This window comes from Megascapheus bottae, chromosome 25, assembly GCF_031878675.1.
Source record: "Megascapheus bottae isolate mThoBot1 chromosome 25, mThoBot2.hap1, whole genome shotgun sequence".
Classification (NCBI taxonomy): domain Eukaryota; kingdom Metazoa; phylum Chordata; class Mammalia; order Rodentia; family Geomyidae; genus Megascapheus; species Megascapheus bottae.
In genome coordinates, this window is record NC_143533.1 from 21,720,364 (window position 1) to 21,745,058 (window position 24,695).

Below are 24,695 nucleotides of genomic sequence, written 5' to 3' on the forward strand. Positions count from 1 at the left end.
ACTTTGAGCCACAGTGCCATTTCCAGCCTTTTAGTAGTTAAAGATCAAGAGTCTCACTGACTTTCCTGTCTGGGCTAGTTTTGAACTGTGATCCTCAAATCTCACCCTCTTGAGTAGCTAGTATTACAGAGACAGCTGACTGATGCTAGGCTCATTCGTTTTCCAGTTATGGGGCTTGAACTGAGGGCCTGGGCTCAAGGCTAGCACTCTCCAATTGAGCCACAGCGTCACTTCTGGCTTTTTCTGTTCCTGTTCATTTGGTACTGAGGAATCAAACCCAGGGCTTCATGCATGCCAATCTGCCACTAAGTCACATTGCCAGCCCACCACTCTGGTGGTGTCCTTGAGCTTTTGCACTCAAGGATAGTACTCTTATCACGGGAGCCACACTTGCACTTCAGTCTTTTCTTTCTTTCTTTTTTTTTTTGCCAGTCCCAGGCTTGAACTCAGGAGCTGAGTGATGTCCTATGACTTTCTAAAGACTAACGTTCTAGGGGCCAGGAGGTTGGCCTAGTGGTAGAGTGCTTTGCCTAGCATGCACGAAGACCTGGGTTCAATTCCTCGGCACCACATATATAGAAAAAAGCCAGAAGTGGTGCTGAGGCTCAAGTGGTAGAGCTCTAGCCTTGAGAAAATCCAAGGACAGTGCTCAGGCACTGAGTTCAGGCCCAGGAGTGGCAAAAAAAAAAAAAAGACTGACGTTCTACCACTTGAGACATAGCATTATTTCCGGCTAACCTGGGTCTTCGTGCATGCTAGGCAAGCACTCTACCACTAGGACAAACTCCCAGCCCCCCACCTTACATTTTTAAAATCCTCTTTCATCCCAAATAACTTCAACTTTAGATAGGTTTCTTTGATTTAGATAATTAATCTGGAGGAATTTGATTTTTTTGTTGGTGGTGGTGGTGGTCATAGGGCTTGAACTCAAGGTCTGGGCACTGTCTCTAAGCGTTTATGCTCAAATCTAGTACTTTACCACTGAGAGCCACAGCACCAGTTTTCAGTGGTTAATTGGAGATAACCATCTCATGGACTTTCTGCCAAGGCTGACTTGAAAGTAATCCTCATATCTCAGCCTCCTGTGTAGCTAGGATTATAAGCATAAGCCACCAGTGCCCAGGAGGATTTGCTATTTTTAGATAGCAGATATAGAGTAGGTATTCATCTTTTCAAATTGACTTTGTTCTGATGGTATTAATCATTTCTAAATAATTTTTTTTCAGTGAGAATGCAGAAGCTCTGGCTCAACTTTTGACCTTGGCACGGTGGATACAGACTGTTCTCGCCAGAATATCAGGTTATAATATGAAACATGCTAAAGGTTTGCTTGAATTTATTTTGTATTAGTTGTGTGAAAATTATGTCTGAATCTTTAATTTTTTAAAAAAGGTAAATATTAAAAGAAGTACAGACTTATTAGATATAGGAAAAGGAGATTTTTGAAGTCAAGACAAAGGTTTATTTATATTAGTGTCCTCCATTGAGTCATTTTTCTTACCGAGAGACAAGAGTTAGGCATTATTCTGGAGTCCATCTGCCTGACTTTGAATTTTAGATTCAATGATCCATCTCATTCAGGCTCCTTTTCTGGGTCTATGATCTTCAGTCACTTAAGCTCTTTGCTTTCCCAGTTGTTTTATGTGCAATTTGGCAATGGTAATGTCAGTATCTTTTTCATTGCTTGAAGAGTTGGATTATTACATATAAAGTAGAACAGTACAGGGTGCCTAGACGTATATGTATTAGCTACTATCAATACTGATAAATGTTAATAACAGAAACATTTCAAAACTATTACTTAGTATGAAACAGTAGTGTGTGCCTGTAATCCATCCTACCTACTCAGGAAGCTAAAATGAGGAAGATCAAGTTCCAGGCAGCTAGACAAAGTGTTCTTGAAAGTCAGGTGAAGAAATTGTACACTGGGATTTTCTTGTTATTCTACTTACCACATAGGAGGATTACAGTCCAGTCCTAGGCCTGGGCAGAAAAGAAAAGTCCTATCTCAAAATAACCAGTGCAAAGAGGCCTGGAAGATTGGTTCAGTGCCTGCCTAACAATGTATGGCTCTGAGTTCAAGACCCAGTACTGGAAAACCACTTAAATCTATTGCCTTATTTTCATAGTCCTTACAATTTAGAGACTAGTTATTAGTAAGGATATGCTTAGAAAAATAAAGACATTTACAACATTTAGTGAAAAAATTAGCTTTACTAGGCTGTAAATAATAGGATGAAAGAAAAAAAAAACAAACAGGTTAAAATTTGTTTTAGCCACTGGGTGCCAGTGGCTAATGCCTGCAATACTACCTACTCAGGAGACTGAGATCTGAGGATTGTGGTTCAATCTTTGTGGGCATGAAAGTCCATGAGACTCTTCTCTCTAACCACCAGAAAATCAGAAGTGGCACTGTGGCTCAAAGTGGTAGAGCTCTAGCCTTGAGTTGAATTACTCATGCCCAGAATTCATACTCCATGATTGACCAAAAAAAAAAAAAATTTAACCTAGTCTTGTTCTGCTGTCAAGATTGGCCTTGAACCTGTGGGCATAGCAGTCCTTCTGCCATGGCCTTCGTGGCTCAAACAACATGCTTGTGCTTACATGCCCTGCTTAAAAATTTATTTCAGTCGTTCCTCTAAAATTGATGAAATGTTCACCTAGAAAAAATTTCTAGGTGTGGCATGGTGGCTCACACCTGTAATCCTAGCTACTTAAGAGGGTGAGATCTGAGGATCTTGGTTCAAAGCCAGCCTAGGCACTAAAGAACATGAGACTTTTCTCCAATTAATCACTAGAAAACAAGAAGTGGGACCATGACTCAAGGTTAGGGGCGGTAGCTTTGAACTGAAGAAGAGCTCAGGATAACGCCCAGACACAGAGTTCAAGCCCCATGACCCACACACACCCCAAAAAATTTTAGGTGTAGTCCAATTATTTATGTTTCTTTACCTTCTTTTATTTGTTCCAGTGTTCCCCAGCTATTTCATCTTCTGTAATGCTGAGATTTTAATCATATACTCACTATTATATAAGCCTTGATCTTCCCTGTCTTGAAAACAAATGCACACATTATGCAGAAAGAAAATATTAGATCTATTTAATACAATTTAAAGACAGAATTGCTTAATAAAAGTTGAAATAGCAAGGGAAATTACTGTGGAGAAAATGGGACTTGATTTGATCTTGGGGTAAATTTGGAGGTGGGGACACATGGATGAGGCTAATGTTCTGGTATAGAAAAGAGAAAATGTGTTTTGGAAAGTATTAATGTGACAGATTTGGAGACATGAAAAAAGCCTGTCTGCCAGAGTTGAGGGTACATAGTAGGAACCAGAGGAGACTACGGGACAAGAACTTGGACTTGATCATTTAGAGACAGAATGACAACAGTCAGTCAGTGGTCAATAACTTCAGCAGCATCCTGAAAATTTTCCCTCCTCCATTAATTTTACATATTTTATAATTGGATCTAATTGGGGTTATTGTTGTATTTGTTAGAAAACTCCTTATTAAAAGACCTTAATTTGCTTAGAAGTCATTTTATTTTTAAATAAAATTAGCTTATTGGGGTTTGAGAAGTCTATGTGGAGAAATATTTGTATAGAGAAAGAATAATACCCCAATATAATCTCTGGTTGTCTGGTTGGAGAAGGTATGAATGCTTGTTAAGTGTTTTATAATTTTAAGAAGCTATTGTCAGATAAAATTTATTCATGATTTTTCTTTCCTTTTTAATGTATAAGAAGAAAGCCCAACCATTCCTGTCTTATTTAATCAAGGAATGGGAGATTCCACTTTTGAGTTTCATTCCATCCTGAGTTTTGGAGTTCAGTCTTCGTAAGTATCCATGAAGTCTATAAATGATTGTGAAAATAATACTGGAGTGGGTTGGGAGAGGGAGAAGGGACAAAAACATGAGAAGGGGTGTCAATGTTCAAGAAGTAATGCACCCACTACCTGATAAATGTAACTGTAACCCCTCAATTTATTACCCCCCCCAAAAAAAAGGACTTGATTGTATCTCGGGGACAGCCTGGGTTCAATCTCCAGTACCGAAAAGGAAAAGACCAAAAAAAAAAAAAGGGAAAAAAAGGAAACAATCCTTCCGTCTTTCTTTCCTTCATTCTTTATTTGGAACAGTGTCTAATTCCATTTTCTCCCTGGAGTTTTATTTGTATTAGTAAAATAAAGTGGTTTGAGATATTAAAAAGTACATATTAGGTGGTATACATTTTTCACCATCAGCAACAAAACATGTCAGTTCTGTGTGGTCCAGTTTATAAGCGGATCTGAATTTCAGACATCACTTAACATTACATTTCACTTCCCTTGTATTTTTCTGAAATCTGTTTTTCATGTGCATATAATTGAGGCAATGGCCTTCAAACCTACCTTGAATATTACCTAAAAGATACTGAAACGATGACATTTTGAAAAATACATAATACAGTAAGTCAAATATCATTAGTTCATGAATATTACTATCTAGAGATTTTTGTAGTTTTAATTTTTGCTTATATTAGCTGTCCCATTGCTACTGAAGTGTTAGTTGCAAATGGAAGTTCCACAAACCACGTTATCATTCCTTTGCATACTATTACGTTCTCATACATACGAGTAAAGTAAACATGTGCATAACACCTATCTATACAAAAGGACTTTCCAGAGGTTCTAATTTCTAATTTTTGTTTTTGTTTTTGCCAGTCTTGGGCCTTGAACTCAGGGCCTGAGCACTGTCCTTGGGCTTTCTCAAGGCTAGAGCTCTACCACTTGAGCTACAGCTCTACTTCTGGCTTTTTTCTATGTATGTGGTACTGAGGAATCGAACCCGGGTCTTTGTGCATGCTAGGCAAGCACTCTACCACTAGGCCAAACTCCCAATCCTCTAATCTCTAATTTGACAAAACTGTTTACTTAAATTAAAAGGAATTGCTGGGCCTGGTTGGCTCATGCCTGTAATTACACCTACTTGGGAAGTGGATATCATAAGGATTGTGATTTCAGGCTACTATGGGAAAAAAATATTTGTGCTTGTGAGATAACCCCACCTCCATCTCAACCAATAAAAGCTGGACATGATGGTATACAACTGTCATTTCAGCTATACAGGAAATGGAAATGGGATAATGTTCCAGGACAGCCTGAGCATAAACACAGAACCCTATTTGAAAAAGTAACTAAAGCAAAAAAAGCACTAGAGGCATAGCTTAAGTGCTAGAGAGCCGGCTTTTCAAGTATGAGGCCTAGAATTAAAATCCCAGTATGGCCAGAAGAAAAGTTTGTTTCTGTTTCTCCAGTACTTAATGAAACTTCTGAGAAAGTAGCCTTTTTATTTATTTTTTTAACTAAATTTTTCTTGCTTCATTTTTAGAGTCAAGTATTCTAATAGTATCAAGGAAATGGTTGTTCTCTTTGCCACAACAATTTATAGAATCGGACTGAAAGTGCCTCCTGATGAAATGGATCCTCGAGTCCCTACAATGACCTGGAGCACATGTGCTTTTACTATTCAAGCAATTGGTAAGGCCTCAAATAAAATGGCTTAGGCATTTCAGTAAAACAGAGTTAATATTCATTGACTAAAAATTATATTATCTTTCTCCTAGTAGTTCAGAAGGCTTTGAGCTGTTTGAGGTTTGGCAATTTTTTTTTTTCTCTATAATGGTCACTTTTAGCTAGCTATCATAGTGAAGATATTCAGTATAAGGTAAAGATAGTTCAGGGCCGGGAGATGGCCTAGTGGTAGAATGCTAGCAGGCATTTGATTCCTCATACATGTGACTCAAATGGTAGAGCTCTAGCCTTGCGAAAGCCCAAGGACAGTGCAAATATAATAAACAAATATTAAGTATAATTTTAAAAAATGAATAAATACTTTAAAGGGATAACTCAAGCTATAATAGTCAAAAGTAGTAGATTTAGCTGAAAATGATGGCAAATGCCTGTGATGCCATCTACTTGAGAATAGAGACAGATTGCAAGTTTTAGGTCAGTTAGCTAAAAGTTAGCAAAACAAAATCAAGAAGGGAGACAAGCACGGGTAGCTCACACTTGTAATCTTGGCTACTCAGGAGGCTGAGACCCAGCGGATCATGGTGTCAAACTAGGCCAGGACAGAGAGACCCATAAAAATTCTTACTTACTCAGCCAGGAGTTTGGTATAGTGCCTAGCATGCATTAAGACCTGGATTAGATTCCTCAGTACCACATACATAGAAAAACTGAAAATGGGGCTGGGACTTTCGCCTAACGGTACAGTGCTTGTCTACCATGCACAAAGAGCTGGGTCCTATTCCTCAGTACTGCATACATAGAAAAAAGCTGAAGGTGGTGCTGTGCCTCAAGGGGTAGAGCTCTAGCCTTGAGAAAGTCCAAGGACAGTGCTCAGGCCCCGAGTTCAAGCCCCACAACTGGAAAAAATGTAAAAAGAAAAGCTGGAAGTGGTGGAGCACTAGCTCTGAGGAAAGCCTAAGGACAGTGCTCATGCCTTGATTTCAGTACCCAGGATTGGCAAAAAAAAATTCTTATTTACTCATAGAAAATAATACAATATTTATTGTAAAGATGTTAATCGATGTGTAATAGGTACTAATTACTTGATCAAGTATAAGTAAAATATGTAAATGTTTAAAATCTTTCAAGGATGTAGATTAATATATGTATATTATAAAAATAAGATCTTTTAGTATATTCATGATGCTGCATGAAGTTCATAACAAATGTAAATATATTTGCATGATTTTAATAATACATTAAAATAAGTAATTTCTTTGAAAAACAACAAAAACAAAATTTTCAGCCCAGGCAGAAAATTCCTTGAGTGGTTTTTTTTTTTTCCAGTCCTGTAGCTTGAACACAGGACCTGGGTACTGAGCCTGGGCTTCTTTTGCTCAAGGCTAAAGTTCTACCACTTGAACTACAGTGCCACTTCTGGCCTTTTCTGTTCATATGGTACTGAGTATTCAAATCCGGGGCTTTATGTTTGTTAGGCAAGCCCTACCCCTTGAGTGCCCTGGCTGGCTTTGAACCTTGATCCTCAGATCTCAGCCTCCTGAGTTGCTAGGATTACAGGTATAAGCCACCACACCTAGCTAAGACCTTAAGACTCTTATCTCCAGGGCCAGGAGTTTGGCCTAGTGGTTAAAGTGCTTGCCTAGTATGCATGAAGACCCGGGGTCAATTCCATGGTACCACATACATAGCAAAAAGCCAGAAGTGGTGCTGAGGCTCAAGTGGTAGAGCTCTAGCCTTGAGAAAGTCCAAGGACATTGCTCAGGCCCTGAGCTCAAGCCCAGGACTGGGAAAAAAAAAAAAAAAAAGACTCTTATCTCCAATTAACCACTAGAAAACCGCAAGTGGTGCTGTGGCTCAAGGGGTAGGGTGGTAGCTTTGAGCTGAAGAGCTCAGGGACAGTGCTCAGGCCCAGAGTCCAAGCCCCAGGACAGAAAGAGAGAGAGAGAGAAAGAGAGAGAGAGAGAGAGAGAGAGAGAGAGAGAGAGAGAGAGAGAGAGAGAGAGAGAGAGAGAGAGAGACCTGAAGACCAAATGGAATTAGCAGACATGTATATGCATATGCATGCATATGTATGAAGAAAATCTGAGGAAACCCAACAGACTGTTTGAAAAAGCCTATGGAGGAAAGGGAATTCAGTAAACATAATTAAGGGGATGAACTTGTCTGTAGTACCCCATATGGATCCATGGAATTATAACGGTGATGCCCCCTTGCACTACTGTTGTATGCTAATAAAGATAAAGAAGATGAGAAAAGAAAGAAATCTAAAAATCTAAACAAATCTAAAAAAAGTTTCTAATATCAGAGTATTTTGGATTAGGAATATTCAAGTAGTATTTTATATTTTACTGTCTTTGGAAAGACTAATATCACTTAATATTTAGACCCTGAGCATATAAAATACTTGTTTTATTATAAAGCAAATGACCCACTCACTAGAAATAATACTGAATCTTTTCATAGGTAGTTTTTTTTAATGAGATTCTGTTCAGTCTGTTCATATTATATTTGCCATAGTGTTTCTACCATTCTGCAAATGTAATGCTCTACTTTCATCTTTTTAATAGACAAGTGAAATTTACTTGGGTATACTATGATGGTCTAAAGAATAGTATATTCTGTAGAAGATTAAGCCAAGCTAATTATCAAATGCATTTACTCACATTTACTTACTTTCGTGGTGAAATATGTTTATTTGTAGTATATATAATCAGCCAACTTCTCTCATCTTTTATGGGAATGGTAAGGAATAAACAAGATACATTAGCACAAGATGTGGTTGAAGAATCAAAGCATCATTTTTTGTGGCCCATTTAAAGATAGAAAAAGAGAACAGAGTATATTACATACCTGTAATCCCAGCTCTCAGGAACAGCAGCAGAAAGATTGATGATCAATTGGAGTTAGTGAATTCATGGCCAGCCTCATCTACACAGCAAGAAATTGTCTCAAAAAAAGAAATAGAGGAGTATTCTGGATTTACTGTTTTTGTGTCTTCTTTTCTTTTCTTTCTTTTTTTTTTTTAAAGAAAACCTTTTGGAAGATGAAAGAAAACCTCTGTTTGGAGCACTTCAAAATAGGCAGGTATGTATATTCCAACAGGGTTGATGTAGGCTGTAGTTTTGTAGGGTGTTTTTTCCTAAAAATAATTAACCAGCAAAGGAAAATGAATGACCACTGTTAAGCACTTTAGTCAACTTCAGTAGTTAAATGCTATTCACATAGGTTCCAGGTGATAACCTCATTACTTTTCCTCTCCTTCTCTGCTGATTGTCACATTTAAAGTTTGTGTTTTCTCTCCTCACTAATGTTAAACCATCATGTAATGTCATGTACTGTTGATAAGGTTGGCTTAGTTGTAGACAAATCATTCTGAGAGAATAAAACTTACCCATTATTACTTGACTCACAGACCCTGAACACTAAACAAAAGTATGGCCTTTCTCCCCAGCCTAAGCATCATGACATAAGCAACCTTGGAAAATGACACTCAAAGAGTATGCCTCTGCTCTCTGGAAAGAAAATGGGCAGCAGTAGATTTATTAGACTATTCCACTGTTGGTCGTTCCCCTCTTATATCTTGACAGATGGCACGTGTGTCTCAGGATCTACCACGTGTACTTCCCTTTAGTTCTATTGTTTGGAAACAGAAATGTATTGAGTAGTTTTCTTAGCAATTGTTTTATAATTTCTAGAAATACATTTATACAGGCCTTAAGAGAATACATACATTGACCAGACACTTAAGAAATTGACTCTAAAAATGAGCATGTTAAGAGAATTTGAAATAATAGCCTTAATACTTGTCATGAAAAGCTGCTAAAATTTTAGCAAGTCAGCCAGCCGGGCACTGGTGGCTCACACCTGTAATCCTGGCTACTTCAGGAGGCTGAAATCTGGGGATTGCGATTCGAAGCCAGCCCAGGCACAAGAGTTTATGAGACTCTTATCTCCACTTAACCACCAGAAAACTGGAAGTGGAATTATGGCTTAAATGCCTTGAGCAGAATTGCTTAGGGACAGTGCCCAGGCCCAGAGTTCAAGCCCACAACCAACAAAAAAAAGAATTAGTAAGACCACAAACTTTACAGGTATGAAGAATATTGTAACTAGACTGTAGAGTGTAACTGATAGAATTGATTTTACACTGTTACCTTTCCTTAACATTCTGTCTACCCCTCTCTTACAATCTAGCACAATGGCCTGAAAGCATTGATGCAATTTGCAGTGGCACAGAGGACTACCTGTTCTCAGGTCCTGATACAGAAACATCTGGTTCGCCTCTTGTCAGGTAGTCTTCTTGTAATAACTGATATTATTTGTGTGTACTTTTCTGCTTAATGTCTAGTGAAACAACACAACACTGTTCTAACTAAAGAAATCTCACAGGGAATTTGGCCTAGTGATAGAGTGCTTGCCTAGCATGCATGAAGACCCGGGTTTGATTCCTCAGTACCATATACATAGAAAAAGCCAGAAGTGGTGCTATGGCTCAAGTAATAGAGCTCTAGCCTTAAGAAAGCCCAAGGTCGGGCCGGGAGTTTGGCCTAGTGGTTAAAGTGCTTGCCTAGCATGCATGAAGACCCGGGTTCGATTCCTTGGTACCACATACATAGAAAAAAGCCAGAAGTGGTGCTGAGGCTCAAGTGGTAGAGCTCTAGCCTTGAGAAAGTCCAAGGACAGTGCTCAGGCCCTGAGCTCAAGCCCAGGACTGGCAAAAAAAAAAAAAGAAAGCCCAAGGTCAGTGCTCAGGCTCTGAGTTCAAGCCCCAGGACTGCCCCCCCTCCCCCCCCCCAAAAAAAGTTCACTGAATGTAGTAGCCTTACAAAAATAAGTAGGCTGGGCACTGGTGTCTTCTGCCTCTAATGCTAGCTAGTCAGGAGGCTGAGACCTGAGGATCACAGTTTGAAGCCAGCCTAGGCAGGAAAGTCTGTGCGACTCTCATTTCCAATAAATTACTCTGAAAAGGTCCAAAATGGCACTGTGGCTCAAGTGGTAGAGCACAGCCTTGAGCAGAAGACTCTCAAGGACACTGCCCAGGCCATGAGTACCTCAGGACCAGGGAGAAAATAAGAAAGTAAAGTCCAGAGCTATTCTTGAATATTTGCACTCTTATTTTAAAGATGAGGAATTTCTCAGATATTTTCATCCTACATAGGAAATTGGATCAATACTCATAGTGACTAATATCATGTTTAATTTAGGTAGTGAACCAAAGTCATGTAAAATAATTTTATAATAGAAACTATGGGACTCTTAGAACTCGGCTTCCTACCATTTTCTGTTTGTTCATTTTTTGTTTTGTTTTCCTTTTCTTTGTCAGTGTTGGAGCTTGAACTCAGGGCCTCTAGCTCTCACTTAGCTTTTTTGTTAAATGCTAGCACTCTACTACTTGAGCCACAGTTTCATTTCTGACTTTTTTCTATTTACTTAGAGATAGACTGTCTTAGATTTGGCTACCTGGGCTGACTTTGAACCTTGATCCTTAGATCTCTGCCTCTTGAATAGCTAGGGTTATAGTTTTGAGCAACCAGTGTCTGGCGGCGGCAGCTGAGGCTATGTCGGTGGCAGGAGCAGCTACTGCTGCTGCTGCTGCTTCTTTCTTCCTTTTCCTTCTTCTTCCTCTTCCTCTTTTTCTCCTTCTCCTTCTTCCCCCCCCCCTCCACCTTCTTCTGTTTTTGTTTTTCCTTTTGCCAATTCTGGGACTTGAACTCAGGGCCTGAGCACTATCCTTGGTCTTTCTCAAGGCTAGAGCTCTACCGCTTGAGCCACAGCACCAATTCCGGCTTTATGTATGTGATACTAAGGACTTGAACCTGGGTCTTTGTGCAAGGACTCTACCACTATGCTAAAATGCCAGCTCTCTTCTTTTTTTGAGAGACAGACTATCATATTATATATTTATATATCATAGAACATTTACTGCAGTGAGTGGGAAAAAGTGATAGCATTAACTTTTTATAAAAGCAACTCTCCTAACTTAATATTTGCATGCAAAGGGGCTACCTGTGTATTGAAACCATAACCTCACACATGCAAATAAGCTTGCACTCTTCCCATACTACCCCTCAGCCCAGCAAGTGTTTCTTAAACAATCTCTACTTTATTTTATAGTTCATTCACCTTTTCCTCTGAGATCTTTATCTTTCAGCCATTAAATTGCATCTAAACCTTTCTAATAGCCTTTCTTCAGTTCAATTTTATCTTTTATGATAGGCCTTGTTTCTTAATGTAATGCTGTATGAATTTCTGGATTTTTATACTTCTAGCTTGCATTTTATTTAATTATATTGCTATCTTTCTGATGGAATTGCATTTTGTTTGTTTTAGTTATTCTTCCAAACCTAAAATCAGAAGATACACCATGCCTTTTGTCTATAGATCTGTTTCATTTGCTGGTAAGTGTTAAGTGAAATTTTTTTAACTTGATATTTTCAAGTTTTCCTCATTTAAATTTATGCACTCTGCTCAAGGTAATAACTTATTGATGTTCAGCCTGTAAAGTTTAGCCTTTACCCATTCTGTTTATAAACAGGTATAGATTTGACTAAGATCATCAAGATAGCATTAAAAATAAAGTCATATTTTTTTTAAGTTTACAGGTTTGTTATGTTTATTGGTATATGTAAAAGGAAACTTTCCTAGGTTATCTTATACTTTTTTTTTTTTGCCAGTCTTGGGGCTTGGGCCTGGGCTCTGTCCCTGTGCCTCTCTGTGCTCAAGGATAGTGCTCTGCCACTTGAGAGTGGTTCTGCTGAGCCACAGCACCACCTTTGGCTTTTTCTGTGTATGTGGTACTAAGGAACAGAACCCAGGGTTTCATGCATGCTAGGCAAGCTCTCTACCACTGAACCACATCCCCAGCCCTATCCTATACTTCTTTCCCACCCCATTTTGTTGCCTTATTTACATTATAGTTAGTGAATGACATTGTAAGCTTGTCTTAAAAATCATTATTTAGTGATTGGGACCAGGCTATAAATGTATCCAGGCTTCTCCATAGAGAAGCAGGCAGCAACTATTCTCATCCTGTACAGATCTTACCTCTTTATATCAACTTCTGTGAAGAAAGCCATGAGGAGATTGGGAGCCTGCACCTATCTAGGCCTCTACTCCGTTGTTGTCAGCTTTGACTCAGATGGAATCCCCTGGGGATCTTTGAGCAGAATACTGATAACTAGGCCCTACCCCCAGAGATTCTGATGTGCTTGGAGTGGATTGAGTCCTGTGTGTCCATGTCACTCACTTCCACATGATTGTAAAGGTTCAGTCTTCCAGATCGTACATTGAAAATGACTACTTAGATCTAGAGTTAAGTCTAAGCAAAGGAATAATCTGTTTGCTGATGATTATGTGCCAAGATAATTGTACTGAATAGGTAAGAAATATATGGAAACTATTAAAGGAACCACGAATATATTACATCAGCTGATGCCCTTTGTACTTAGTCACGATAATGACTTATGTAGTCTTTCATTATTATCCCTGTTGGTTTCTATTTTTCTCTCATAGGTAGGTGCTGTGTTCGCATTCCCATCCTTGTACTGGGATGACACTGTTGATCTGCAGCCTTCGTCGATTAGTTCTTCCTATAACCACCTTTATCTCTTCCATCTGATCACCATGGCACACATGCTTCAGATACTTCTTACGATAGATACAGGTAAAGTTCCCATTTGGACATCTACTGGAAGTAACATTTGCCTCTGCTTTATTGGCAGAATTAGGTGCATGATCAATTGTAATAGGTATTTCAAAGTCTGAGTATGTCTTCTGTTGGATAACTATTCATTTTCTTCTGTACAGATTCTACCTAAAGTGGGAAAGCTAGAATTAAGTCGTGAAAATGATAGTTAGCTGAAGCTACTGGTTGTGTCATTTGTAGTTGCTTCTGTAGATATGTAGTGAAGCCCCTGGACCCAGTTTTCCCATTTAAAAAAAAAATCCTTATTCTCCAAGTTGCTCCGGACCCAAGTACTTTCAACTTTCCACCAAGCTTGTACAAGGAACCATTTTTTCATTCTTCTAGCCAAAATGACAATACGTTGTTCTTGTAATACTTATCACATACTGCCTTATTTTAGTTATTTATTTTTTTATTGTTCAATTTCTTTCCTTGGTTTGTCCCTCTCTATTCTTCCTTCCTTGCTGTAAATGTCCTCATTATCAGAAACAATCTAATCTCAGAAGTTTCCCTCTTAGCTTCTAATGTCTGGCATCCTTTGTTATATACAGTAAATGTCCATTAACCATTTTGTGAATGAATGTTCATAGGGCATCTAAATGTAATGCAACATTATGAAATTGTTAAATGTAATATAACATTACTTAATTCAGAGTGTTCTCTTAGAGCCTGATCTTTTTTTGTGTGTTGGAGTGAGGGGTGAGGGGAAGGGGGGTCATAGGGCTTGAACTCTGGGCCTGGGCACTGTCCCTGAGCTCTTCAGCTCAAGGCTACCGCCCTACCACTGAGCCACAGCCCCACTTCCTGTTTTCTAGTGATTAATTAGAGATAGGTGTTTCATGTGCCTTAGTGCCTGCTCATTAGTGCCCAGGCTGGCTTTGAACCACAATCCTCAGATCTCAACCTCCTGAGTAGTTAGGATTACAGGCATGAGCCACCTTGCCAGGCTAGAGCCTGATCTTTAATAGTAAATAAAATCTAATTCTGAGTGTCAGTAAGTAATAAGAGATATTAAGAATTCAGATAACTTTGAGGGCAAAGGGTAATTAAAATGATGATATTAACTAAAACACAACACAGTTACATATACAGAGATGCATATGATCCATCATTTCTGCTTTTAAAAATCTATTCCAGGGGCCGGGAGTTTGGCCTAGTGGTTAAAGTGCTTGCCTAGCATGCACGAAGACCTGGGTTCGATTCCTTGGTACCACATACATAGAAAAGAGCTGGAAGTGGTGCTGAGGCTCAAGTGGTAGAGCTCTAGCCTTGAGAAAGTCCAAGGACAGTGCTCAGGCCCTAAGCTCAAGCCCAGGACTGGCAAAAAAAAAATCTATTCCAGCCAAGTAGTGTGGCACATGCCTGTAGAACTAGCTACAGGCTGGGTATGATACTGGACCAGAGGATCACTTGAGCACAGGAATTCAAGACCAGTTTGGAATGAACAAGATCTCTTCTTATACAATGCTCTGCAGGGTATACTCTATTACATGGAATAAGCAAGAAACAGAAGAGTGGTTGTGATACAGAGATTTGTGTATGTTCGTATTTACATACCTTTCTATAAAGGAAACGAAGGATGAACTAAAAATGGTTGCTGCTACAATGGATAAAGATTCAGGGGGTAGTGTACAAACTCCAGTGAATGTCCTTTTAAAATGTGGTTTGATTTAAAGCCTTGTAAACATTTAGTTAGCTAAAAAAGTGAAATGGAGAGAAATCAAAATTAAGTTTATTTCATGAAAACAATGACTTAACCTAGGCACTTAAGGCAGTGAAACTAGCTTATATAGTGCTACAATGGTGGGTACATGCATACTAAGCCCAAATTTCATTTGGAAAATGAAAATAGTAGCCTTTAAGATAACACAAAAGTCTCTCAGTTATTTTAATTGTGACCTCTCAAAAGAGTGAATGCATAACCAAATGTATTGTAAAACAACAGAGCAGTAATATACAGCAGCAGTTGCTATAACCATCCCTCATAGCAAATAGCAAGATAGGCATTTTATCTGCATTTTAATATAGTAAAACTAAAGTTGAGAAAACTTCAGTGACTTAATCAGAGCCTCAAGGTGAGGGGCAGAGCTGGATATTGTCAGACATAGAGGAATGATTTGTAGATTTGATAAGGAATCCATGAATTCATCTTGCAAGGTTTCTTTTTCAGGCGTCCCTATGGCCCCTGTTGAAGAGGACAGTGAAGAGGCTCATTCTGCATCTTCTTTCCTTGCAGAAGTTTCACAATATACAAATGGGTGAGTAATCATTATTCCAGTTTTCACTAGAATTGTTTTAATAATCCCACCTCTTTGTTCAATTGAATGGCAATACAGCTTTTGAACCTTTTTCATTCATCTTTTAAAAAATTAGTTAAATTTTTTTCTGCCCAAGCTGGTTTCAGATCCTCAGATCTCAGCTTCTTGAGTAGCTACAGGCCCCGTGGCTCAGCCACCAGTACCTGACTAGCTAAGTATTTTAAATATTTAAATTTTTGTGGTTGGTAAATTGTCTAAATACTGAATACAGGGGATATACTTAAAATCTAGAGGTTTATCTGCTAAATATTCTGTTGTATTCTGGAATATTGTTCTCCTAGCTGCATTGGGTGTAGTATTCCTGGCTGGTATTTGTGGGTCGCATTGAAGAATGGCATCACCCCTTACCTTCGCTGCGCTGCGCTCTTTTTCCACTACTTACTTGGGGTAACTCCACCTGAAGAACTGCTTACCAGTAAGTAGCAGTAGCAAATGGAGACTTCTTATTCTCATCTTTAACCTCAAAAATTCAAGATTAGAGCAGCCAAAATTATTTCTCTGCTCTACCCATTACCTGTCTTCACTTCAGACTTACGTGAACACGCCCTAGTGTATATGAAAAATGAAGTCCAAAACCAAATTAGCCTCATCAGCTAAAGCTACTCTTGGCATGTATAATTTATGCGCCTGCGTTTATAAAATGCTCAAATGCAGAATATAAGAGATAGGATGCACAGGAAGTAGAGACATTAGTTGTCTTTAGGGAAGAGAACTATTTGGCGAGGAAGGTGGAAGACTATTATATATCGTTACTTGAATTTTGAACACAGAGCTCTATTGAATAATGCAAATGCTAGTGGAAAAGGCCTGCTAGAACCAACTAAAACTATGGATATTTAAGCAGCAGGATGATTTTCATTCTCATATACTTGCCTCTAAATTTAGACCAAAGTAAAACGGCTTCCTTGTGGCTTTCTGTGTGTAAAAGTCAGAAAGTTTGTATGATTTTGGAACAGTGACCAAAACTATACAGATACTCTTCTTTTTGTCCTTTGAGAATAAACTAATCAGTCACCTTTACTGGCTATCAGCTTCTTTATCTTGAATCCAGTTCAGAAAAGTATATATGGCCAGGGCGGTGGCCCATACCTGTAATCCTAGCTACTCAGGAGGCTGAGATCTGAGGATCTCGGTTCAAAGCCAGCCTAGGCACTAAAAAGTTAAAAAGTCATGAGGCTCTTATCTCCAATGAATCACTTGAAAACAGGTAGTGGGGCTGTGGCGGCAGAGATAGGGTGGTAGCCCTGAGCTGAAGAGCTCAGGGACAGTGCCCAGGCCCAGGGGTAGGATAGTAGCCCCCAGAATTCAAGCCCCATAACCTACAAAAAAAAAAAATTCTGACCAAGGTCTTGATTCTATATAAAATTAGCAAACTGGGTGCTGGGAGTTCGGCCTAGTAGTAGAGTGCTTGCCTAGCATGCACGAAGACCCGAGTTCGATTCCTTGATACCACACACAGAAAAAAGCTGGAAGTGGTGTGGAGGCTCAAGTGGTAGAGCTCTACTTGAGAAAGTCCAAGGACAGTGCTCAGGCTCTGAGCTCAAGCCCAGGACTGGCAAAAAAAAAAAAAAAAAAAAAAAAATGAAGCTAGTCACGGGACTAGCGAGTGCTGGTGCCAGAGTGGGCCCCTGTGACGGGCAGCCATGGAAACCTCCCTACGGAGACATTGAAGAAAGAGCTGCATGGATGGCGTATGGGTTGAGTAGCAGAAGAGAATTCCTAAGCAAATGGAAAAGTAAATCCATAGGCTTGGCTTGACGTAGTCAGAGACTACCAAGGACATGAGCATGACTGGAAACTCAATGAGCACTGAGAATGGAGGGTAGTAGGTTGCAAAAGTGGCTCAGGTCTAGATCTTAGATGGCATAGTTTTGTGAGGGAGACATGAAGATCTTTGATAAAATGCTTGTCTGGCATGTATGAGTCTCGGAATTCTGTCCCCAGATGTGTACATGTGCATGCGTGCACACGCATACACACCCACAAAGAGCCAGGTACCAGTGGCTAATGTCTATCATCCTCAGGATGCTGAGATCTGAGGATCATAGTTCGAAGCTAGCCCTGGCAGGAAAGTCTGTAAGATTCTTATCAGTGATTAACCATTAAAATGCTGGGAGTAGAGCTGTGGCTCAAGTGGTAGAATACTAGCCATGACCAAAAGAGCTCAGGGACAGCACCCAGATCCTGAGTTCTCACACCAAAATACAAAAACACAACATTAAAAGAATTTAATTTCTACAAGGATCATTTGATATTTGCCATCTGCTGTTACATAGATATAGAAAAATGAGCACAAACAATAACTTTAGTATATTGGCTAGAGAAAAATAACATACAATTTTTTGTTTTCTTGCAGATTCTACGGAAGGAGAATACAGTGCACTATGTAGCTATCTATCTTTACCCACAAATTTGTTCCTGCTTTTCCAGGAATATTGGGATACCGTAAGACCTTTGCTTCAGAGGTACTATGGGGGTGATATGGCACTGTTGGGTGGCTATGCAGTTTGAAAGTTTTAATTTTCATTTTTGTTTTATTGTCTCATTTGCTTATGAGGCGAAATCTTACTGTATATTCTGAAGCTGTCCTTAGGTTCAGGATCCTGTCACATCAGCCCACAAATGCCCAGTGTGAAAATTCAAAGTGCAATTATTTGTATGTAGGACTAAGATCAGCATGTAAGCACAGAGAATTTCTGTTTGTGCCTTGCTGGCTGCTGTGTACTGGTTTCATTTATCCTCTCCACAACTGATGTTTCATTCCAGGATAGTGGCTAGCTGTTGCTAGCAGATAGAAAATCACAATCAAATTAAGAATCAAAGAAACGCAAATTAGACCTGTGTCTGAAACAGCTGTGCATCTCACTGAGCGGCACACATCTCAGGAGGACAGAGGAGATAAGGAAAGCCATTTGTTAGATCAAAGATTTAGCACTTAAATTTCTTAGAAGTATGTATCTTTTTCAGAACATCTCTACCTCCATTGTGAGCTAAGCCTCCAGTTGGGGCAAGGGAAGGGGGATCTCAGGACATGTCTACATGTACATTGTACCCAGTGAGCCTCTCCTCCTCTGTCACTCTCATTTTATTCCTCTGTCTTCAAACAAGTTAAACAGATTTTAATTTTGTTGGTTGGTTGGTCATGGAGCTTGAACTCAGCTTGGACACTGTCCCTAAGCCTACTGTAGCACCTTACCGATTTGAGCCATAGCACCACTTCCAGTATTTGAGTGGTTAATTGGAGATTAGAGTCTCACAGGGACTTTTCTCCCTGGGCTGGCTTCAATCAATAATCCTCAAATCTCAGCCTCTTAAGTAGTTAGGATTATAGAAATTAGCCACCGGTGCTTGAATTATTACTGTATTTTCATATACACCAACAAACTACTTTGACTATATCCTGATTTGTCTCTGTTCACCACCTTTCTGTCATGTTTTCGGAAGTCTTCAGGATTAGCTCAGAGCCATGGTACATGTTAAGCAAGGACAGTGCTCAGGCCCTGAGCCCAAGCCCAGGACTGGCAAAAAAAAAATAAATAAATAAAAAATAAAGGGAAAATAGAAAGAGAAAGAGAAGAATATAAGAGAGAAGAAAAGAAACAAGATGTAAGATAAAATAAACATAGAAAGGGGAACATGGAAAGAAGAGGGACAACAAGAATTGGAGAAAATGGTTCCTGTATGAATTTCGTGCTTCACTGTTAATAATTCATTTGCCTTTCCACAGGTGGTGTGCTGATCCTGTCCTACTCAACTGTTTACAGCAGAAAAGCACCTTGGTCAGGTTGGTTTTACTATTTAAGCCCCTTTTCCCCCATCCATAAAATGTATGCTAAAGTAGTTGCTGTTGTCAGCCTCCTTTATTCTCACTTGGTTCTGTATCTGTTAGTCTTATAGAGTGTTTTTGTTGTTGTTGTTGGAATATCCTTCCTTTCCCTCTGAGTTACCAGAGGCCCCTCTTGAGAAGACCTTGCTTTAACTAGTGCACACATATCAAAAAGCAAAGATGGCCATGAGTATCAGCATTTCTGTAAACTATGTATTTCTTTTGAGAGTAAAGATGTGAATAGAAGTAGCGCCTCTTTCTGATTATATGCTCACACACTAGCCAAAAGAACTCTTTTTTCAGCCCTCCTACTTGCTATGTGATAACTTCAAATCTACCTTTTCACCGGGCGCAAGGTGGCTCATGCCTGAAATTCTAGCTCCTCAGGAGGCTGAGATCTGAGGATCAAGGTTCAAAGCCTGAGACTCTTATCTTCTAGAAAATGGCAAGTGGGGCTTGGCTCAAGGGTAGTGTGGTAGCCTTGAGCTGAAGAGCTCAGGGACAGCACCCTGGCCAATTTCAAGCCCCATGACCCACCAAAAAAAAAAAAAAATATATCTACCTTTTCTACAATTACAATATCACCTCCACAAAGCCTCTTTCTTTCATTTGTAATATATGTGTGCATGTACACTGAAGCACTGAAATCACTGAAGAGTTATGAAGTCAGAACATAGTATGAGAGTTTCCTTGATCCTATTTATGTTTTAAGGCAGTGTCTTCATTTTTGCCCCCCCCAAACTTCATAATTGATGGTGTGCCCATGATTAAAATATATTTAAACCCCAATTTGTAGATGAGGAAATACAGGCTCAAGGTCACAGGCTTTCATGTATCAGATAATTTACAATTTCTGATTTTAAAAGTTCTGCTCTTAACTATTTTGTTTAGTTCTTAGACAATCTTATCATCTAACTAGAAAAATTTATAGTTAGGAAACAGTAGGACTTGAGTGGGAAGAAAGCTATCTGAGAGAAGAGCCAAGCTGAGAAGCTTGAATTTAATCTATCTAGCCATGGGGCTTACTCTTTTATTTTGTTTTATTCTAGAGACTGAACTCAGGGCCTGAGCAATGTCCTTGGGCTTTCTCAAGGCTAGAGCTCTACCACTTGAGCCACAGTACCACTTCCGGCTCTTTCTATGTATGTGGCATGGAGGAGTGGAACCCAAGTCTTCGTGCATGCTAGGCAAGCACTCTATCACTAGGCCAAACTCCCAGTCCCCCATGGGGTTTACTCTTAATTGCAGTTATAAATCGTTTTATTTCAAAGATATTCTTCCTATTATCACCTGACCTATTTTAGTTCTAGCCTTGTTTCTTATAAAGCTGTTTTTTCAATTATACTTGTAGGTACCCTAGAAAAAGAAATAGTTTGATAGAGCTTCCTGATGACTACAGCTGCCTCCTAAATCAGGCTTCACATTTCAGGTAAAACAAAAGTGTGTGTAAGAAATTCTTTTCTGAGCTTCCAGTTCATCTTCACTACTACTATTAACTTGGCTTTTTAAAAAGCAAACACAGCCTGGAGCAGTGGCTCACGCCTGTCATCCTAGCTACTCAGAAGGCTGAGATCTGAGGATCAAGGTTCAAAGCCAGCTCGGGCACAAAAGGACAAAAGGAATGAGACTCTTATCTTCAATTAATCTCTCTAGAAAATGGGAAGTGGGGCTTGGCTCAGGGGTAGGGCGCCAGGACCCACAGGAAAAAAAAAAAAAAAAAGCAAACACTGCAGGGCTTATTGCTTGTTGGCTCACACCTGTAATCCTAGCTACTCAGGAGGCTGAAATCTGAGGATCACAGTTCAAAGCCAGCCCAGGCTCTAAAGGCCATGAGACTGTTTTTTTTTTTTTTTTTTTTTTTTGCCAGTCCTGGGCTTGAGCTCAGGGCCTGAGCACTGTCCTTGGACTTTCTCAAGGCTAGAGCTCTACCACTTGAGCCTCAGCACCATTTTCAGCTTTTTTTTTTTTTCTATGTATGTGGTACCGAGGAATCGAACCCGGGTCTTCATGCATGCTAGGCAAGCACTCTACCACTAGGCCAAACTCCCGGCCCTGCCATGAGACCCTCATTTCAGTCAGCCACCAGAAAATCAGAAGTAGGGCTGTGGCTCTAGGGTAGGGTGGTAGCCTTGAGCTAAAGAGCTCAGGGACAACGCCCAGGTCCAGAGTTCAAGTCCCACAAAAGACAAAAAACAAAAACAAAACACTGAGCCTTGATCATCCTCTGTGATAGCTTGTCAACTGTCTTTTAATTGAAATGAAATATTACACACAATTCATTATTAAGTATTCATTGCAGTAGCATTTAGTATATTTATAAACTTGAACAGTGAAGATTCTCTGGAATGATATCATCTCTCTGAGTGGTTTCAAATAGAAATGAAGACAGATTCTATGCTTTTTTGGACTGAATCATCTCAGCTGTTGCATTATCACTTCTCATTACCACCTTTGTTTCCCCTTAGCAGCAGTGTGGCTTATAGTCTTGTCCTTTCTTTTTTGCTTTTTGGTTTTGGGGGGTTTTGTCAGTTGAGGGTCTTGGACTCTGGGCATGGTTACTGTCCCTGAGCTGTCCAGTCTTGTCCTTTCTAAGCAAGCTTTATGATTTAGTTCATTTTTCACATGGGGCCTCATGCTTTCACCCAGGTCCATTCTCAGACTGAAATCTTCCTATCTCCTCCTCTTAAGCTGTTTGAATTATAGGTTTATTACACCATGCCCACCTTGTTTCCTTCTTGAATTTTTTTTTGCCCAGGCTCACCTCAAACTAGGGTTCTTCTGTGTCTGCTGCCCAAACAGCTAGGACAAGTACACATCACTAAGTTATTATCCTTCTGTCCCCTTTTCCTCTGTGGGATAGCTGGAGACTTGCACTCAACCATCCTGCTTTGATGATGAAACATATAGGAGCTGTAGCTTTAAACTACTATATATTCTGGAGCATTCCTTAGAGATGAAAAACAGCTTCCTCATCTACAGGAGAATGCTATGCATGGAGTCATAGCATTTTGCACCTCTAATCCTATATAAACAATGGTAGTTTTGTCATTTTGCCTGAGAAAATGGACTCAATAAATTAATACTCTCTTGGAGATTTTTGTGATGTTCCTCACTCAGACTCTCCGGATCTTCTTTTTGTTTTCAGATAAGTCCTTTTTCATTTCTTATATAGGAATATGATATTTATTTTATTTTAGTTTTAGTTTTGGGCTTGAGCTCAGGGCCTGAGCACTGTCCTTGGACTTTCTCAAGGCTAGAGCTCTACCACTTGAGCCTCAGCACCACTTCCGGCTTTTTCGTTTGTATGAGGTACCAAGGAATCGAACCCGGGTCTTCGTGCATGCTAGGCAAGCACTTTAACCACTAGGCCAAACTCCCGGCCGTAATATTTATTTTAAACACAAGTATCCCTTTTGGAAAATAAATCAAGGCTCCAGCATGCCACTGTGCAAAATTGTCAGATCTCAAATGGTTTCTTAGTTTTGTTTTGTGCCAGTCCTGGAGCTTGAACTCAGAGTCTGGGTGCTATCTCTGAACTTCTTTACTCAAGTCTGGAACTCTACTACTGGAACCAAAGCTTTATTTGTGGCTTTTTAGTCATTAGTTTGAGTTAAAAGTTTATCATGAATTTTCCTGCTTGGGCTGGTTCTGGCTTTTAAACCATGATCCTTTGATTTCCAGCCTCCTGAGTAGCTAGAATTAAAGATGTGAGCCATCACCTCTTAGATACTGGTTTAATTCATCTTTGTCACTTTTTCATTCCTAAAAACTTGCTGATTCTCAGCTAGAAGGAGGCATTAACTCAAAGGCTACAGTTTCTTGTTTCTTTTACTTTTTTGGGAGGGAATGAGAGGGGTCTTTGGGGGCCTGGAACTCAGAGCCTGGGTGCTATCTCTGAGTTTTTTCACTCAAGATTGATGCTCTACTACCTTGAGCCACAGTGCCACTTCTGATTTTCTGGTGGTTAATTGGAGATAAGTCTCTCACAAACTTTCCTGCTCAGGCTGGCTTCAAACCACAACCCTCCGATCTCAGCCTCCTGAGTAGCTAATATTACAGATGTAAGCCACCAGCATATGTCCCTGTGGTTTCTCAACCCTGAAAGTCTCCATGTTTCCAAGAAATGATGTGTGGGTATGCATCTGACCCTTACTGCATAATGTAATTTTTTTTTTTCCTGGTCCTGGGGCTTGAACTCCAGGCCTGGGCGCTGTCTTTGAGCTTCTTTTTGCTCAAAGCAAATGTTCTACCACTTGAGCCACAGCTCCACTTCTAGCTTTTTTTGAATAGTTCTTTGGGAGATAAGTGTCTCATGGACTTTTCTGCATGGGCTGAAAGAGTCTTCAGTTCATCACTAAAAGTTGGAGGTGGTTCATTTGCTAGAGTACCAGCCTTGAGTAGGAAGAGCTAAGGGAGAATGTGAAGTTTTGGGTTCAAGCCCTGTAACCGGAACAGAAAAAAAATTCATACTCACAAGCTTGACTAAGCTAGTAGAGGGAGGCTGTTGACTCATGTAAATCTCATTTTCCAGACATACATAGTCATGAGATTAAGTTTTTATAAATTGTAAGTCCCTTCACAGGAAGTGTAAAAGAGGAATGAACTAATTAAGTGTGCCCTTATAAGAGCTTCTCTTGCTGGAAAAAGACCAGTGATGGAAAGCATCCTTCCCTCTTAACTCCACAAGGTGTTTTTTGTTTTTTTTCCCCCTCACTATGTTAAATGTTTTTTTCCCTTTTGAGGTGTCCACGGTCTGCGGATGATGAGCGAAAGCATCCGGTTCTCTGTCTTTTCTGTGGGGCCATCCTGTGTTCTCAGAACATTTGCTGCCAAGAAATCGTGAATGGGGAAGAGGTTGGAGCTTGCATTTTTCATGCACTTCAATGTGGAGCAGGCGTCTGCATTTTCTTGAAGTAAGTAGTAAGTGATCTGGAAAATTTAAGAGAAACAAACCACAGGATCTGGATCTTATCTAGAGGCTGTTACAATGAGACATTTTATTGATAGGAAGCAACTTGTATACACTGCTCTTGTATACACTATTTGTAGAAATTTTTACATGGGGCAGACTTGGCTTATGACTTTGATATTGCATAATATTCAGAAAGAATGAACTTTTAGTCCTAAAATGTTTAACTACTTATGTAAATTGTTGCTTTTGCTCATCCTTCATTTCTTTCATTAACTCAACTTTTCTAGTCTTTTAACAAGATTGACAGTAGAACAGTACTTACATATATTTATTAAAGTAGTCAAGAATACGTGAGAGGAAAAAGTTCAAATGGACATGTATACTCTACTTTTCTTTCCATTCTCTTGGGGCCTGGAGTTTGGCCTAGTGCTAAGAGTG

The 24,695-nt window shown here is 39.6% G+C and overlaps 1 protein-coding gene across 1 annotated transcript in view; it reads left to right on the plus strand.

The window, feature by feature from the left end:
- The window catches only part of Ubr1 (ubiquitin protein ligase E3 component n-recognin 1), an 89,648-nt gene that overhangs the window by 61,349 nt on the left and 3,604 nt on the right, over positions 1–24,695 (plus strand). The window contains exons 33-46 of the mRNA XM_090318526.1: positions 1,227–1,324; positions 3,747–3,840; positions 5,375–5,523; positions 8,546–8,601; positions 9,712–9,808; positions 11,848–11,915; positions 13,030–13,180; positions 14,570–14,581; positions 15,372–15,459; positions 15,801–15,934; positions 17,876–17,984; positions 19,247–19,303; positions 20,697–20,774; positions 24,088–24,258. Of these exons, the coding sequence (XP_090174652.1) occupies positions 1,227–1,324; positions 3,747–3,840; positions 5,375–5,523; positions 8,546–8,601; positions 9,712–9,808; positions 11,848–11,915; positions 13,030–13,180; positions 14,570–14,581; positions 15,372–15,459; positions 15,801–15,934; positions 17,876–17,984; positions 19,247–19,303; positions 20,697–20,774; positions 24,088–24,258 (1,362 nt within the window). The remainder of the gene's footprint in view (positions 1–1,226; positions 1,325–3,746; positions 3,841–5,374; positions 5,524–8,545; positions 8,602–9,711; positions 9,809–11,847; positions 11,916–13,029; positions 13,181–14,569; positions 14,582–15,371; positions 15,460–15,800; positions 15,935–17,875; positions 17,985–19,246; positions 19,304–20,696; positions 20,775–24,087; positions 24,259–24,695) is intronic.